Source organism: Phocoena sinus, chromosome 12, assembly GCF_008692025.1.
Source record: "Phocoena sinus isolate mPhoSin1 chromosome 12, mPhoSin1.pri, whole genome shotgun sequence".
In the NCBI taxonomy this organism is placed as follows: domain Eukaryota; kingdom Metazoa; phylum Chordata; class Mammalia; order Artiodactyla; family Phocoenidae; genus Phocoena; species Phocoena sinus.
The window spans coordinates 17,994,256-18,010,232 of NC_045774.1; the positions used below are offsets into that span (position 1 = coordinate 17,994,256).

Consider the following 15,977-nt stretch of genomic DNA (forward strand, 5'->3'; position numbering starts at 1 on the left):
TTTTGTATACATGTAATTATCTTTATGATCTAAACACAGGACTTAACATTTATTGCTGATAAACTTCATTTCCCTGGTTTAAGCTTATGATTTCTACCTATAATTACCTTTGGGGTTTTTATTTTGCCATCAAATGTATTAGTTATCCTTTAAACAGCAAAAATAAGCACACCTTCTCTTTCAATTGTTTAAACAGGAAGTTTAACTATTTAAAATGTTCAACAAAGCATAATCATATGTTATTCAGTATTGTAACCCACTAACTGAGGCACACTACATCAAATTAGTATCAGGCCACAAACCGACCCACTAGGTACCATGCTTTAATCCAGCAGTTGGCAAATGTTTTCTGTGAAGGTCCAGATTGGGTTTTGGGGCCAATCTGTCACAACTACTCAGCTCTAATATTGAAACACAAAAGCAGCCATAGATAACACCTAAGCGAATTAGCATGGTGCTGCTCTAATAAAACTGTACTTCAAAAACAGGCAGTGGGCCATGAGCCAGATTTGGCCCACAGACTGTAGTTTGCTGACTCCTGACTTAATCTTGCAACCATCAAATTGAACTAGGTATATAGGTCACTTCCACCTGTCTGGTTCACAAAAGTATCATGGAATTCTTTATCAAATACCCAATTAACTTCAGGAAATATTATGTCAACAGGCTGCCATGAACTATCAATGTAGCTACCAGATTAAAAAAGTAATGCTGATTTTGGAACAACTTACTTTTAGTGAATTCCTGCTGATTTCTATTATTATCTCTATTTTCAATATGCATGTAAGGCATCAACTACTTAGCAAATCATTCTAGAATTCTGACTGACTTGTAAATCAAATTTACTGATTTGTAAAATATTTGACCTTCATCAATTGGGGGTACCATTTACAAATTTTCTTTACAAATTCCCTTGATATCTTTTCATTATTGCTTGGTTTGCCTTATTTGCATAATGTGGCTTAAACTTTAATTTCTCTTTATTATTTTTCATAATTTCCAGAGAGAAAAATCATTCTTAATGGAGAGCTGAGAAACAAAGTGATTTAGTTCTATACTCTATTTTTCAACTATCATTGCAAATCATCCTTAAAGTGGTGTCCTAATCCTTCCTTAACTATATTTTCACTGTAACCAAACATTTTGCTATATTTCTCATTTTGGAGAATTCAGCCTTAATTCAACACAGTACTTACTGATCTATGCAACATTTTTATCCATCCTTGACTGTATCCCTTATTTCTTATATAGTCTCTTTCATTTCTTATAAGAAACACAAAGACAGAAATTTCAACTAGTACTACTGGGCTATTTCTCTTTTACTGTCTTATCGAAAATATTGACGACTTGACAGTAACTGCAATTGTAGAGCCCAAAACTTCATTTTTAGAGCCTCCTCTCTATAACTTTTGAACATATCTTTCCTAAAGTCTAGATACAGCTTTGTGTATCTAATTTCCTTCTTTATTAAATTCTATATTTATCTATTTCCAAGCCTAAGTAAGTACTTTTTCTCATGTGTCTATTACTTTCACATCATTAGATATTATATTCAGAATAGAAATTTCCTTTTTGTGTCCTTCACTGAGTGAAAAAGTGGCCAACAAACCAAGATGTATATTATCACGTTTCACTTTTAACAGAATTAAGACTATCAGCAGATATATATATATATATATATATATATATATATATATATATAGGTAGTTGAAATACTTTATCACTACCTGTCCCTGTGAGTTTCATAATTTTTATTATGAAAATACTGTAGATATTTTATACAGCTATAAAATATTTAAACTTAAACAGTAACATTTTATCTTATAAAATAATTTGAGTGCCATCTTATTCTTTACGAAAATATATTAGCACCTATTAGTAGAAAAAAACCCCAAATCTCTCCATTCATACTGATGTATTACAAAAGATAGAAGGACAATTTCATGATACTTGGGCTACACTTCAAGAACGTATTATAAAATATACACTTTAGCAAAAATATCATTTTCATATCAATGCAATTAAAGAATTTTAGTACCAATTATTCTACATTTGATTTCATTTGAGATATAAATATTTTAGAAGGCACAAATATTCTTAAAATGTTAAAGTATGTTTTAAAATAATGTTCTTTTAATTTTTATTTAAAACATAATCCTAAATATTGTTCAAGTGAGCATAACAACCATAAGTAAATATCTTAAACCGATGATGAAAACTCAAGTAAGTTCTCTTGTGCCTAAACATGTAACTCTTTAATACAAAATGAAGCAAATAATAAAATGAATAATATTGTAAGGTTTACTACAGAATAAAGTAGAATGCAATGGAATTCAAGAAAAAAAATTTTAAATCACACGGTAGAACTGGTCTCTATCCTTGGATGAATTTAGGTATTTAATTTCCAGTAATTTTATGTAAACTATGATGAGGTACCAACAAGAAAAGAAATTAATTAATTTCAGGAGTAATAAAACTTTTACTACTCCTCTGTCAAGACAATGTTTAACTTTCTGACACTAAATGTTGGTTCCTTCGCTTTATAAAGAAACTGGATTGTGACACAAACATTTCAATAGCTGTTTTCATATACATATTATGAGATGAATTTAAATAGTGAGTATATTATTTTCGATATAGGATGCTTTAATAGGCTCTTCTAAAAATAAATGAGAAAAAATAATTTTACAGACAAAATACACTGTCATGACTTTACCGACATGGAATAAATAACTTACTTAAAAAAGAAGAACGGAGTTTTTTCACAGATTCAGAATATAAGCTAGAAATGCCGCACATGCAAGAAGTCACAATCAGCATACCTTAGTGAAGCAATGAAAAGCAGAAGGAAAAAAAAAAAGGAGACAAAGATACTAGAATGGTATGGTTGGGACAACAATTTCTGCTGAAGATAACACATGACAAAATGATCACACAAACAAAAACAGAAAAAAATATTCAACTATCACCAAAATGATAGTAAGGTCTACATCCCATCACCTTTTTCTTTTCTTCTCTCATGAATTATGAGAAGTATTTAGTATCAGCTAATAATGTCCTGAAAGCAACTGGGAAATGAATCTCAGAAAGAATTTTAATTCAGAGAGATTGAGTTAGAAAGTATAGATCAGAGCTTCCCGATGGCATTCTGCAAATGGGTTAGGTTAAAAGTCTGCCCCAGATGGAGTTCCCCTCAATCCCAGGTCCAGCTGGGCAGGTCCTGGGGAGTCTGGAGCCCAGAGGCCAGTTACTGCTAGAGGCCTCATTAATATATCCCTATATGCCAGAGATCCAATGCCATTTTCTGTGTGTGCCATGAGGTTTGGAAAAAAAAAGGTGAGGTGTACTATTATAAACAGCTAACTATACATGTGTTCCATGAGGAATTAGTATTAAAACATTTAAAATAAGACTAATTACCTAGCAAACACAAAAGAATGCTATGGAGAGAATTCTTAATGGATCTGGGCTTGCACTGAATCAAAGCTATCAGAGAACGCTGTATTTCAGAGTTCAAATTCACTTTTGCATCTACATTTTTTTTTCACATGGGAAATGATTCCTTTGAATTAAATAGTCAAAACAATAAACTGTTGGTCTCACAACACTAAACAATAAAAGGGACAGAACTGTGAAATTAACTTTTGTTCTGTAATAATGGGATGAATTTTCCTGTCATTATAATTTAGCTAAAGAAGTGTGAAACTGTGGTTCTTTCCCAATATTAAATAAAATCCTAGAATATTAAAAACAAAAGCATAAGCTAATAACAACACAAAACAAAAAGACAGGCTGATACAGTTTATACAAACAGATGAAATCAGACAAGCTATCTACCCAATGGAAGTACTTATATTCACAGAAGTAACAGCATTTATGGAAATCCTAAAGCTCAGGACTTTTTTCTTCTTACCTCCTGAAGGCTGTCGAGATTTACGAGGAGATCGGGGTTCTCTCCGATAAGGATCACTGGAGCCGCATAATTCAATAGTGCCCAGGTTGAGGAGTACTGCTTTCTGGAGGTAGTCAACCATTGCAATGCCACTACAATTGCCAAAAACTACCCTAGGAATAGGGAAAGAGCAAATATTTTAGCACAGATAAACAGCTACAAGAAAACATATTGCAGTCTACAGGGCTAAAAAAATCATGATGGGTCTTTAAGAAAATTCCTTTTGAAACAAAAAACACTATTACGGCCATGCAAATACAGGTTACATACGCCTTCTGATGGAACTGTGCAGATTTTCTGTAGATATTAATGATTACAAATTAATATAGAAAAAATTAGGCATAGGAGTTGAAACTCAACCAGGGACATAAATCTCCACACTAGGCAATATGACATCTATTTTTTTGGACTTAAGGGTATTTTGAATGCCTCAGGGGAAGACATTCCCTTCCACTAGGAAAGTAGGGGATTATACCTTTGGAAAAGTTTTGGTAATCCCTATAGTCAAGAATAAAAAGTAGAAAGCATAAATCTTGGAGGCCTCCCTTTGGACTATTCCAAATACCTTCTCAATTATGAGTCGGGAAGTACAAACCAACTATGAATAAAGCAACTATGAATAAAGGAATTTTATTCTTTTAAGATCCCTTAAACCAGGAATCGAAAGCTAAAATATATAGAGGGGCTATATAAGTAAGTAAAACAGGCCAACTAAGGACTGTGGTGAACTGGAGAGTGGACAGCCCACCTAAAGAGGGGAAGCTTCAACCCAGTTCCTCCTGACTACTGCCGAACAGAAATGGAGACATGGGCCAGATAATCAAAGTTTTCAATTAAAGCTCTAAATATGGATTTTCACATTAAATAGTCTTGGCAACTAGTTCAAATTTAAAAAATACACAAAAAAGGCTAAACAAAATATATCTGTGAACCCAATGGGGACTGTGATCAACTGATTTGCAATTTCCTTTGAAACTTCCTATTGGTTCCTTTTCTTATTCCCTGTTTCTCTTATGGCTGTGGGCAGTAAAATATTAAAAAGGGGAACGTTTAGGCTTCCCTGGTGGCGCAGGGGTTGAGAGTCTGCCTGCCGATGCAGGGGACACGGGTTCGTGCCCCGGTCAGGGAAGATCCCACATGCCGCGGAGCGGGCTCGCTGAGCCTATGCTCTGCAATGGGAGAGGCCACAACAGTGAGAGGCCCACGTACTGCAAAAAAAAAAAAAAAAAATCTTAAAAGGGGAACGTTTGTGTTCTACATGGTGGGGCCCAAATTAGAGAATACTATCTCAGACTACAGCCAGTCTTAGCTGGGTGCACAACTGCAAGAGCTAGAGTAGGTGGTAGTAGCTATAAGGAGGAAGAAGAAAGATGAATGAGTCCCTAGGGCTAGAATCAAGGAAGGAGACAGTGACCTACACATAATAAATAGCTCTAGACTGAACAGTTAGCATGTTGTTTCTCTTATACCACAACGTTGATTTTTACTATTTACAACAGCCAGGACATGGAAGCAACCTAAGTGTCCATCGACAGATGAATGGATAAAGAAGATGTGGCACATATATACAATGGAATATTACTCAGCCATAAAAAGAAACGAAATTGAGTTATTTGGTGTGAGGTGGATGGACCTAGAGACTGTCATACAGAGTGAAGTAAGTCAACAAGAGAAAAACAAATACTGTATGCTAACACGTATATATGGAATCTAAAAAAAAAAAAGACAAAGAATGGTTCTGAAGAACCTAGGGGCAGGACAGGAATAAAGACGCAGACGTAGAGAATGGACTTGAGGACACGGGGAGGGGGAAGGGTAGGCTGGGACGAAGTGAGAGGTGACATAGATATATATACACTACCAAATGTAAAAGAGATAGCTAGTGGGAAGCAGCCGCATAGCACAGGGAGATCAGCTCGGTGCTTTGTGACCACCTAGAGGGGTGGGATAGGGAGGGTGGGAGGGGGACGTGAGAGGGAAGAGAAATGGGGATATATGTATATGTTTAGCTGATTCACTTTGTTATACAGCAGAAATTACACACCATTGTAAAGCAGTTATACTCCAATAAAGATGTTAAAAAAAAAGACCCAACACAGCCAAAAATGAATAAATAAATAAATTTATTAAAAAAGAAATCAATCTATCCTATTATAATAAAAAGTATGTACTACTAACACTATATACTTGAAGGCATGAATTGATAAATAAAAATACACCTGTAGTATAGATGAATACTTAACTATTACTATGCCTTTACAATTTACACAAGTTAACTATGGAAGGAGAAAGAACAAATTATACAGCTATGGTTCAACATTTATAGAATCAATTTAGAACATAGTCTTCTGGGTTGATGTTGTTAGACCTTCATTATACCAAACATTAACAAGGAAATTATTTCTCAGAGTACTTCCAGGAGAGGATAGATTCACTGGTCCATAAGGTATTTAACTTTAAATCAGGAAGCAGTATAAGCATATCCAGAGTAAATTATTCAAAACAGAACTATGTTCCAAATAAACACTGAGTTTGGTCTGAAATTAAAGTTATACAACATCTTTTTAAGTGATACTATAATAAAGATCATTCTGTTTTTAAAAATATAAAAATGCATGGAATATGATGAAGAGACCGAAAAACACAGAAATTATACTCACAATCCATAGGAAGAATTAACTGCCAGACTGGTTATTTGTTGCGGTGGTTCTCCACTCACCCACACCAACTGAATAACTAATTCTGTTTGATAACCTGGAGACTGCTTAAGTGGAGAATTTTTAACTCTGTAAGAAAGGAAAGCATGTTACCTGTTAACATGTTACCTCTTCAATTATCTTATTAGCCTATGTAATTATAAAGTCACCCATACATAACTATATAAAAAATAACTTTATATATAAAATTGTAAAATATAAAAAATGTCACAATCAGAATCCTGTCCTCTATAAATCATTTAGTCTAGTTGGAGATGAGACACCTAGATAAATCACAAAAATAAGAAATTATATGTAAGCTCCACATATAAACTGGGGAGGGAGGGGAGAAGCGAAGGGGGAGAAGGGGAGGAGGGGGTAGAGAGGGATGAAAGAAGAATAGGGAAGGATGGGGAGAAGAATGCAGAGAAGCAGCCCCTTAGGTATTAAGAGGAAAAAAATCAAGTTAGAGAAAAAAATCCAAGTTAGAAAAGTAGGCTTAAAACTTGAAAAAGGTATGGTATAACTAAATGAAAACTGGCCCAAAACACAAGGAGTTAAGGAAAAAGTATAAAAAATGTGCGCAATTTGTTTTTGTTTGTATAACCACTTTTACTATTAAAAAAAATCTTTTTTGACTTTGAGTTGGTAGTAGTTTTGATTGCAGACTCTTCCCCTAATAACTGCTGCATAGTGTTAAAAAAATTGCTTTTGCAAAAAATATGCCAACAAGATAAAGAAGTAGGAAAACCCATAGTCAAAAATTAACAAGTGTCTAAGTTTGGTCACAGTGGAAGGTGTGTGTAGTAACAGTAAAAAAAAAAATCACTATAGCGAGACAGGCCAGGGCCAGACTTTCCAGGGTCTTTGAGGTCCAGCTGCAAAGGTTTGATGTTGGTTTGAGTCTTGGTTGAGTTTGAGTCCTGGTTCTGCCACTTACTAGTTGTCTTCCTGTCTAGAAGTGGGAATAATATTACCTAATCACAGTATGACAGCACTGTGAGTGCCTATGAAAGAGTTTTGTCAATGGTCAGATTATACAAAAGTAATACATTTTCATTATTAAAGTATTAAAAGCCAGTGAAGATTTATAAGAAATATTTTGGAAAGATTAACCGTAGAGGCATGCAAGACAAAGTACAATGAGACCCATGCGGAAGTTCCTGTGATCCTTGTGATGCGAAATAATAAGGTAGATTTCAAACACATGAGGTAAGTTCTCAAAAGGGCTCGTAAATTCCATTAAGGTAGACACCTTGCAGTTACTTTTAACATTCTGGCAGAGGCAGTACTCAATATTTACTGAATGAATGAATGAGCTGGAGGCTGATTAGAGATAGAGGAGGGGAGAAAAAGAAGACAGTGATTCTAAGTTCCAAAAAAAGAAAAAAAGAAAGATAAAAGATGTCAAGATGAAGAGCCAGTTTTAGAGGAAGATGTGGTTAACTTTGAGGTAGGATCTTCAAGTGAACTATTCAGCAAACAGTTATACTCACTTGTACTGAGTGAGTTCATACAAAACTTATACTGGTTAAATTTGTTATAAGCATGTTAGAGGGAGTGAAGGAGGGGTGGTTTATAAATGTGAGACTTTCTAAGGAATAAAGTTACTTAGATATAATACCTTGTCATACTTGCAAACTTCAAGTGATTTTGGAAGATAAAATTTTTTTAAAATGTGAGCAATTTATTTGTGACTACTTTTACTATTAAAAAAATCTACTTTTACTTTAAAGTGAGAACATTTTTGATTGCATAGACTCTCTCCAGTAATTGTTCTTGCAAAACATATATAAAGCCTGGTTACTCCAACAATTCTTGGGGCTTCTGCTCTGGAGTGAGTATATAAAGGAAGGACAGCAGGAAGTCTATTCGATGTTCAATCTCCTGACACTAAACTCAGAGAACCCTTTGGATCATTTACTTGGTGCTTCTAGTGAAGAACACCATGACACCAGACTTTTTGCTGTCCTACTTGCTAGACTCACTCTAGGTTAAGAAAACGGTCAGGATGTTGCCCAAATTTCAGAGTAAACGTGAATCACCGAGGGTACCCCTAAAACAAACTGAGTTGCGGTCACATCTGCCTGTGCAAAGTCTTCAAGTTAATACACTCAGAACAGTACACTGGCTGATGCAGAAGCTTTGATTTCCCTCCGGGAAACACCCACTGCTTGGCTACAGCCATCTCTCTTGAAAGACAAAAATAAAGACTGAGTAGCATTTCACCTCCACCAGAGACAGCCTCTGTTGATATAAGCACAGCCTGTAGAGTCTGAGTGTGCTATTTTCTCCCTGTATGAATTAGATAAGGTTCAAGGAAGTGTCCACCCTCCCTCTGGCATATTTAATGTGCACATTACATTAGATTCTCAAGAGCAGAAACAGGCATTCAGGGATAATTTTAGAAGTGCATATACGGGCACATTTAAGATGTAAGTGATGAAGACACACAGAAGTCATGGAATTCTTATTTTACTTAGTTTCAAGGAACAAAAAAGTTCTAAAGCAAAGATAAGTCAAACTTGCTGAAAAATCCCCAATTGGTAAAAAATTAGAAATCGAATCAAGAAATGATGAAATATGTTAGATTTTAAAAATACAAAATGGGGGTTGGGTGGGTGTTACGTTTAATGTCTACAATGGCTATATGCAAGTTACCATTTTAATATTTTTAATATATACAAATTAATTTGTTTACTTTTTAAAGATAAAGGGTTGAACTTTTATAAAAAGCTCTGTAATTTGTACAAATGTATTTTAAATGTCAAAATAATGTCTGGAGGCTTTGTAGTTTCAAAATAATTTGTAGGTTTGGACTAACACCCTGCAAAAGCACAACTAAAATACTTAAATAAAACCAAAATTTTATTGGTAAAAGAAGTAAATTGAATAGCTGCTTTTAAAATGTTTCTTCAGAAAAACAATTACTGTACAGGGAGGGATGGAGTGGGAGGCTGGGGTTAGCAGATGTAAGCTCTTCTATATAGAGTGGATAAACAACAGGGTCCTACTGTATAGTACAGGGAACTATATTCAATATCCTATGATAAACCATAATGGAAAAACATATTAAAAAAAGTATATATATATATGTATGTATAACTGAATCATTTTGCCATACAGCAGAAATTAACACAACACTGTAAATCAACTAGACTTCAATAGGAAAAAAAAAAAACAACTCCCCAACCCAATTATGTACAAAAACATTTTGTATAAAAACAAACAAAAAACATCTAAGTATTAGTTATTTTCACATCAATTTAGCTATACTTATGACTTTTAAAAATTGGCTTTTGAGATTGTGGACTAAAACAATATGAAGTTAATAAATAACTGCATTAACCTGAAAACTATTAAAATGGTTAAAAAAAAGAAATGTAACTCAAATTGCCTATGATTTTAAAAAGTCACTAGTGAATGTGTGGATTTTAGACAAAAATCTCAAACTTGTTACCAGAAATACGTTACCAAAATAAACCTCAAAGACAAATTGTACTTTATATGCTTATAAAAATTAAATTGACAAAAAGCAGGAGAAATACACATTAAAATCAGAAGAAATGACATTAACAAAAATTTTACAAATTTAAGTTTAAAGTAAAGTAGTACAGAGTAAGTAACAAAAGGGAAAGATGTAGAATTCTTTTATTACCAAGTCTCATTCTACCTAAACATATGCCAGACTGTAGCAGAAAGGAGGTGTGTGTATATATACCTGACAGAGAAAGGAAGGGGAAGGGGAAAGGGAAGGGGAAGGGGGAGGGGAAGGGGGAGGGGGAGGGGGGGAGGGGGGGAGAGAGGGAGGAGAAACTTGAGACCTTTCTGAGAATGTACTGATAGGTGCTTAACCTCAATGCTTATATTCGTTAGGTCAGATCAGTCTCTCATCCTTGGCGTTACTGACATTCTGAACTGGGTCATTCTTTGTCGTGGGGCACTGTCTTGCACACCGTAGCGTGTTTTGCATCATCCCTGGCCTCTACACACTAGATGCCAGTAGCACCCCTTCTTCCCGTTGTGACAAATAATATCTGCAGACATTGCCAAGCACACTCTGAGGAGCAAAGTCATCCCCGTTTGAGAACCACTGGCACAGAACACACAACCTCAAATTCATGTAAACATATAAAGCAGATTTAAAAAAAACCAAACTCTACTTTTCTATAGATTTATATCACAAGTGATTGTCACGTAAACCAATCTGCCTTATCTCTGGGGTGAATGCAGTTTTGATTACACGGATATTCTCCACAGGAACTGCTGAACCATTCACCAATAAAAGATTCTAGCAGATCTAAAGCCAAAACAGTATAAAGCCCGGTTCTGTTAACAAATGCAAACTGTCTTTCTTGCCACCGGCCCCAGCTTGAACCTACTACAGCCTGGTTTCTGTCCCCCACTCTTGTATTGAATCTCTGACATTTTTCACAACCAGTTTTCAGTCACTGCCCTAACCGACTTCTCTGTAAATGTAATACTTTTAATAAGTCTTCATGAACTCCTTCAATGATTTTAACTCTTTCCTCTTTTCTTTCTGTGCCATATTTAAGGCACGTATGCTTAACAAAATTTAACCACTCAATAATATAAATTGGACAGAAAAAAAGGAAAACTAAACTTTGTCCAATTTATTCCTGTAAAAAAGCAAAATGTATTCAAATCTGGATTTCCACAATAAAGGCATTTAAATAATGATACTGTGATGCTACAGAAGATTCAGAAAAAGACAAGAAAATGATTACCCAACAACTGAATCTCTAAAGACTGAAAAAACAGAATTTTCAGAGTGGAAGAAAGCAGCCTAAATATACATTTGATCCACATATAAATCCAGACTAAAAAACAATGACGGATTTAGAAGACGAAGCTCTATATAGAGGAAAGATCCATGCTCATCTACCAGTATGTTTAGAGATCAAATCTTAGTACTTCCAGGATAAAATCATGGAATGCAATCATATTTCTCTTGGTGCCACAGAAAAAAAGAGTTGAATTAACCACGGCGAAACACAAAAAGAGATGTGGTTATGTCATTGTACTCCATCACAGGAAGATGTTACTTCACTTTACGAATGCTTACAATTTATCTAAATTAAAAGATAACTTCCAAAACACCTGTATTTTTAGATAACTTACTTCAAACAAGGGACATTATCACGAAGCCCATCAGATGAACTGCTACTGGTAGAAGGATGAGACTGAGGAGGAACGGGCTGAGGATTGGCACTCCCAACTGGTGTTGGCAAAGGTGGTGCCTGTTCACCCTCTGGAGATTCCATATCACTTATCTCATATAACAATCGAACTTCAAGCATCTGTTGTAAAAGTAAAAAGTTTACCCTCTCCTAATAATTACTGTTCATTTTATTACAGTTTATACATACACACACGTACACTACAGAGGAAAGAACACTTTTAAAGGAAAAATTTAGTGAGATTTCTAAAGGTAAGGATTTAGCAAAGGAAAAAAGGTTCCTGACTCAGCTTTTTAAAAATGATCGTGTGCATGTGTGCAAGTATACACACACATGCATTGATTTTAGAATTTACGGCTCTCCTGTTAGTACTAAATTAGAGTATGTTCATACTTACATTAGCTTTCCTTAAATGAAACAGAATATATTTAAAGATTTAAATGTTCAGTAAGAAGATATACAAAGAAATATGACTTTCTGTCACAGAAGATAGATGGCAATGTAAATACTGAGGTGTTTTAAAAGTGCCTGCAAAGAACCTCCTAAATAATTCTAAAACTTTAAGATGTCAGATATCTGACATTGAAACTAATTAAGAGACTACTACCGGAATGACTTCTGTAATCACTTCTTGTTTGCTGAATCTATAAATAATGACATGAGCTGAAACTCCTGCTATGCACAACATTCGACTTTCTGGACACCAGGAGATGATCTGGATGGCATACGGATCTTCATCTACAATGTCTGTGTTTGGCTTGTCATCTTTATTTCTTGACTTTTCAAATACTTTAGACGTCTTTAATTTATATAATACTTGTAGATTTACTAAAAAGAAAGATAAAATATGATATCTTAATGTAAAAAGATGATATCTTAATATAAAAAGAACAAATATTAGGTAATATTTAATCAGTCATACCACATAAGGAAAATAAACTATATATTTTGAACCACAGTTTATTCCTAGGTCTACATTTCTCTACTGTTCTTTTACATAATGCATTCACTGTACTCACTGACCAAAAAAGGTGTACTCATTGTACTTATTAAAAAGAAAAGAAAATCACCATTATGATGAATTTACATTATCTGAAAAAAATAACAAAAAGATTTTGTAAAAAAAAATTGCATAAATATAATAAAAACAATAAGGCACATATTTTGCTTTGCAGATTTATTTTCTATATATTTTCTCTCTGAAAGGTACCAATATTATCTAACACTTCTACATGGTGAAACATAATATACCCTCAGTTAACTGGATTCTAATTGCAAACATTATTCATTCAAAGCATTCTTTCCTTTTTTGCTAATGTAGCGACCATATATATTTTGCAAAGATAAGTTCGGAATCAGGCATTAAAATTATTCAGCAGATTTCTGTTGATTTGAAACATATGCCCACTTTTCCTATCTCTGAGTTAGGAAGAGAAGGTTTGAAGAAAGGACTTGGGTATTTCTGCTGAAAATTATTCTTGACTTACTAATTAACATCCTTAAAATGTCTTTATTATAAATTCTAAACTCATATACTTGATAAGTCAGGTATTAAATTTATAGTCTCTAAATTTCAAATTAAATGTTGGTTATGCAATCATTACAAAACAGGCTATATAAAAGCAATGATTGTAGAGCATGTAACAAACACGATTCAGAATACTTACTCGCAGAAGCATCCCAGAACTTAACTGACCCGTCAGCGTGCCTGTGAAAAGCAAATGAGTTAAGAATGTGTTGAAGAAAAAAAAATTACATTATTTCTCTCTTTGAAGTTAAATATATTGTTACTTAAAAAGACAGTCATCAAAATGAGGAAAAAGGTAAAATTTAGGGTAAACTGGCAGGTTCTAGACAATAACTTATTTCTTATTATGTTACTGCAAGCACTACCTGCCCAATTAATTTTCATGTAGTCTTAATCATATTTAGTTATTATTGATTCATTAGGTGAAAATGGACTTTTACTTACCCTGTAATAATTATTTCTGAGTAGCTTTGAGCACCCAAGCCCCAATTGCCTCCATTAATGGGCCATTCCTATAAGAAAAGATTACTGTATAAAGCAATTTCCAAGGATACTATATATCTTCATAATACATCTATGACAAGAGTACACAACATATTTCATATTCAGAAAGGATTTTAATTTCTCTAGAAAAGGTATCATTATCAACCACTCCAAAGTGATAAATATAAAATACTGAAATGTAACAGTAATTACTAAAACTCATGTTCAGTACCTTTTTGCTGTAACCTTGACGTTTCTGTCTAGCTCCAACAGAATAAAGTGCAGGAATAAGGTCCACAGGACAATCAGCAAAATATTCGCAACATGTAACAGGGGATTCATGTATACTCAAAGGGTAGGGATTTTCAAATATAGGATACCTTTAACAACAGGAAAAGAAAAATATTAACTTAATGAATTACTACCTATGATTAATACAACAATGAAAACTTAAAAAAATATTTAAACTTATTTAATAATAAGTTATCCTTTGTTTCACATGGTCTTGTTATTTTCAAGAAGAAAAAAAATTCATTATTACAGGTAGCATACACTAAGTTGATGTGAATTTAGGAATGCCTTAAAGTAAGGTAAATAATACTGTTCACTTACACTTTAGGGTTTCCCTATCTCAGTACTATTCCCATTTTGGATCAGATAATTTATTATGGGGACTGTCCAGTGCATTGTGGATGTTTAGCAGGATCCCTGTCCTCTGCCACTAGATGCCAGTAGCACCCCTCCCCACAACAGAAGATGTCTACACAGACATTGACAAATATCTCTTGGGGGGCAAAATTGCCCCCAGTTGAGAAACACTGAAATATTGAATGGGTAAACTCATTTAAAACCATATTTAATGATTATCTCTCAAGAAATACAAATAAGTAATACAATGTTCTTCCATTCAAAAAATTTATAAGTAAACATACTATCATCTACGAACAAGAAGAATATGGGAAATACCACAAAAAGTTGCAAAGGAGCTATGGTGAGAATTTATAGATCAGATATGATATATCTGGTTAAGAGAGAATAAGAAAAGCTTGAAGAGGCTGCCTTTGAAAGTTATGTGGATTTTTGATGGCAGTGAAGCAAGTGGAATGCTTCAGCTGTTGGGAGCTACATAAGAAAAGACATGGAAGTGTGGTGTTTGTTTAATACACCATTCAGTTTTTCTAGCAAACAGGCACCAGGTTGGAAATGTACCCTTAATTCCTTCAGTGTAGAGTAGCAGGCCGAGAAACTGTTTTTACACAAAAAACCAATAGAGAACTATAGTGGTTTAAAGAAAAGAGTAACAAGATTGGGGTTGCATGTAAAATTACCTGACAATGTTCATGACACACGGCAACAGAAAGTGAATATGGGTGGAGAGACTACAAGAGTTTATCTGGAGGAAAGCTGTGATGGGGATGAATTTTGGACATATCTGATTTTGTGTGCCCCCAGAGTATCCAAGTATTAAGTTGAATCATACGAAATTTCAGAAATTCAACAAATTTTGACTTAAACAAGAAATTTCTATGAGTAACATAACAGAGAAATTTGGCAGGTAATGAGAAATGTTTATCTGTAGTTCTAAACAGAGGTCCAGGTTATGGATATAAATGTAGCATTTTCAAAGAAATGAAACAGCCAATCCTATGCTAAAAAGACTCTTTTTTTCACCACACACTAAAGTAATTGCTCACCAAATTTTATTTCTTACCCATTTTGTGCAAGGTCTATAAGTACTAAATCCTTTTCTAGTAGAACAACCACAGCATATGGTTCTTGAAAATCTGGAATAGGAAAACAATGCATGAACAATAGTTTTAAATATGCGAGAGGACAGCAAATGAGATAACAAACATTTCTTGCTTAGTTTTTATTTTATTTTGTTCCATTCTCTCAAGTATTTAACATTCTGATATTATACTTCATACAATGCAAGGCCAGTATGTTTTAAATGAGATAAATCTATATAACACCCCATAAAAAATTATTTATTCTGTAAAGATGAATTAGACAAGAAGCTCACAGTACCTTCCATGGTATTGCAAAGTCCAAGGCAGGACATGAACAACAAACCCTAAATTTTAATCTTAATACCCATAAGAATAACTCATACTGGA

At 34.0% G+C, this 15,977-nt stretch overlaps 1 protein-coding gene across 4 annotated transcripts in view; it reads right to left on the bottom strand.

Moving 5' to 3' along the window:
* The window catches only part of STXBP5 (syntaxin binding protein 5), a 170,029-nt gene that overhangs the window by 64,127 nt on the left and 89,925 nt on the right, over window positions 1–15,977 (bottom strand). For all 4 annotated transcript variants that reach the window (XM_032650692.1, XM_032650690.1, XM_032650691.1 and 1 more), the window contains 8 exons: window positions 15,572–15,644; window positions 14,093–14,240; window positions 13,822–13,889; window positions 13,517–13,557; window positions 12,457–12,677; window positions 11,791–11,969; window positions 6,613–6,738; window positions 3,914–4,065 (listed from right to left, as the gene is read on the bottom strand). In XM_032650692.1, the coding sequence (XP_032506583.1) occupies window positions 3,914–4,065; window positions 6,613–6,738; window positions 11,791–11,969; window positions 12,457–12,677; window positions 13,517–13,557; window positions 13,822–13,889; window positions 14,093–14,240; window positions 15,572–15,644 (1,008 nt within the window). The remainder of the gene's footprint in view (window positions 1–3,913; window positions 4,066–6,612; window positions 6,739–11,790; window positions 11,970–12,456; window positions 12,678–13,516; window positions 13,558–13,821; window positions 13,890–14,092; window positions 14,241–15,571; window positions 15,645–15,977) is intronic.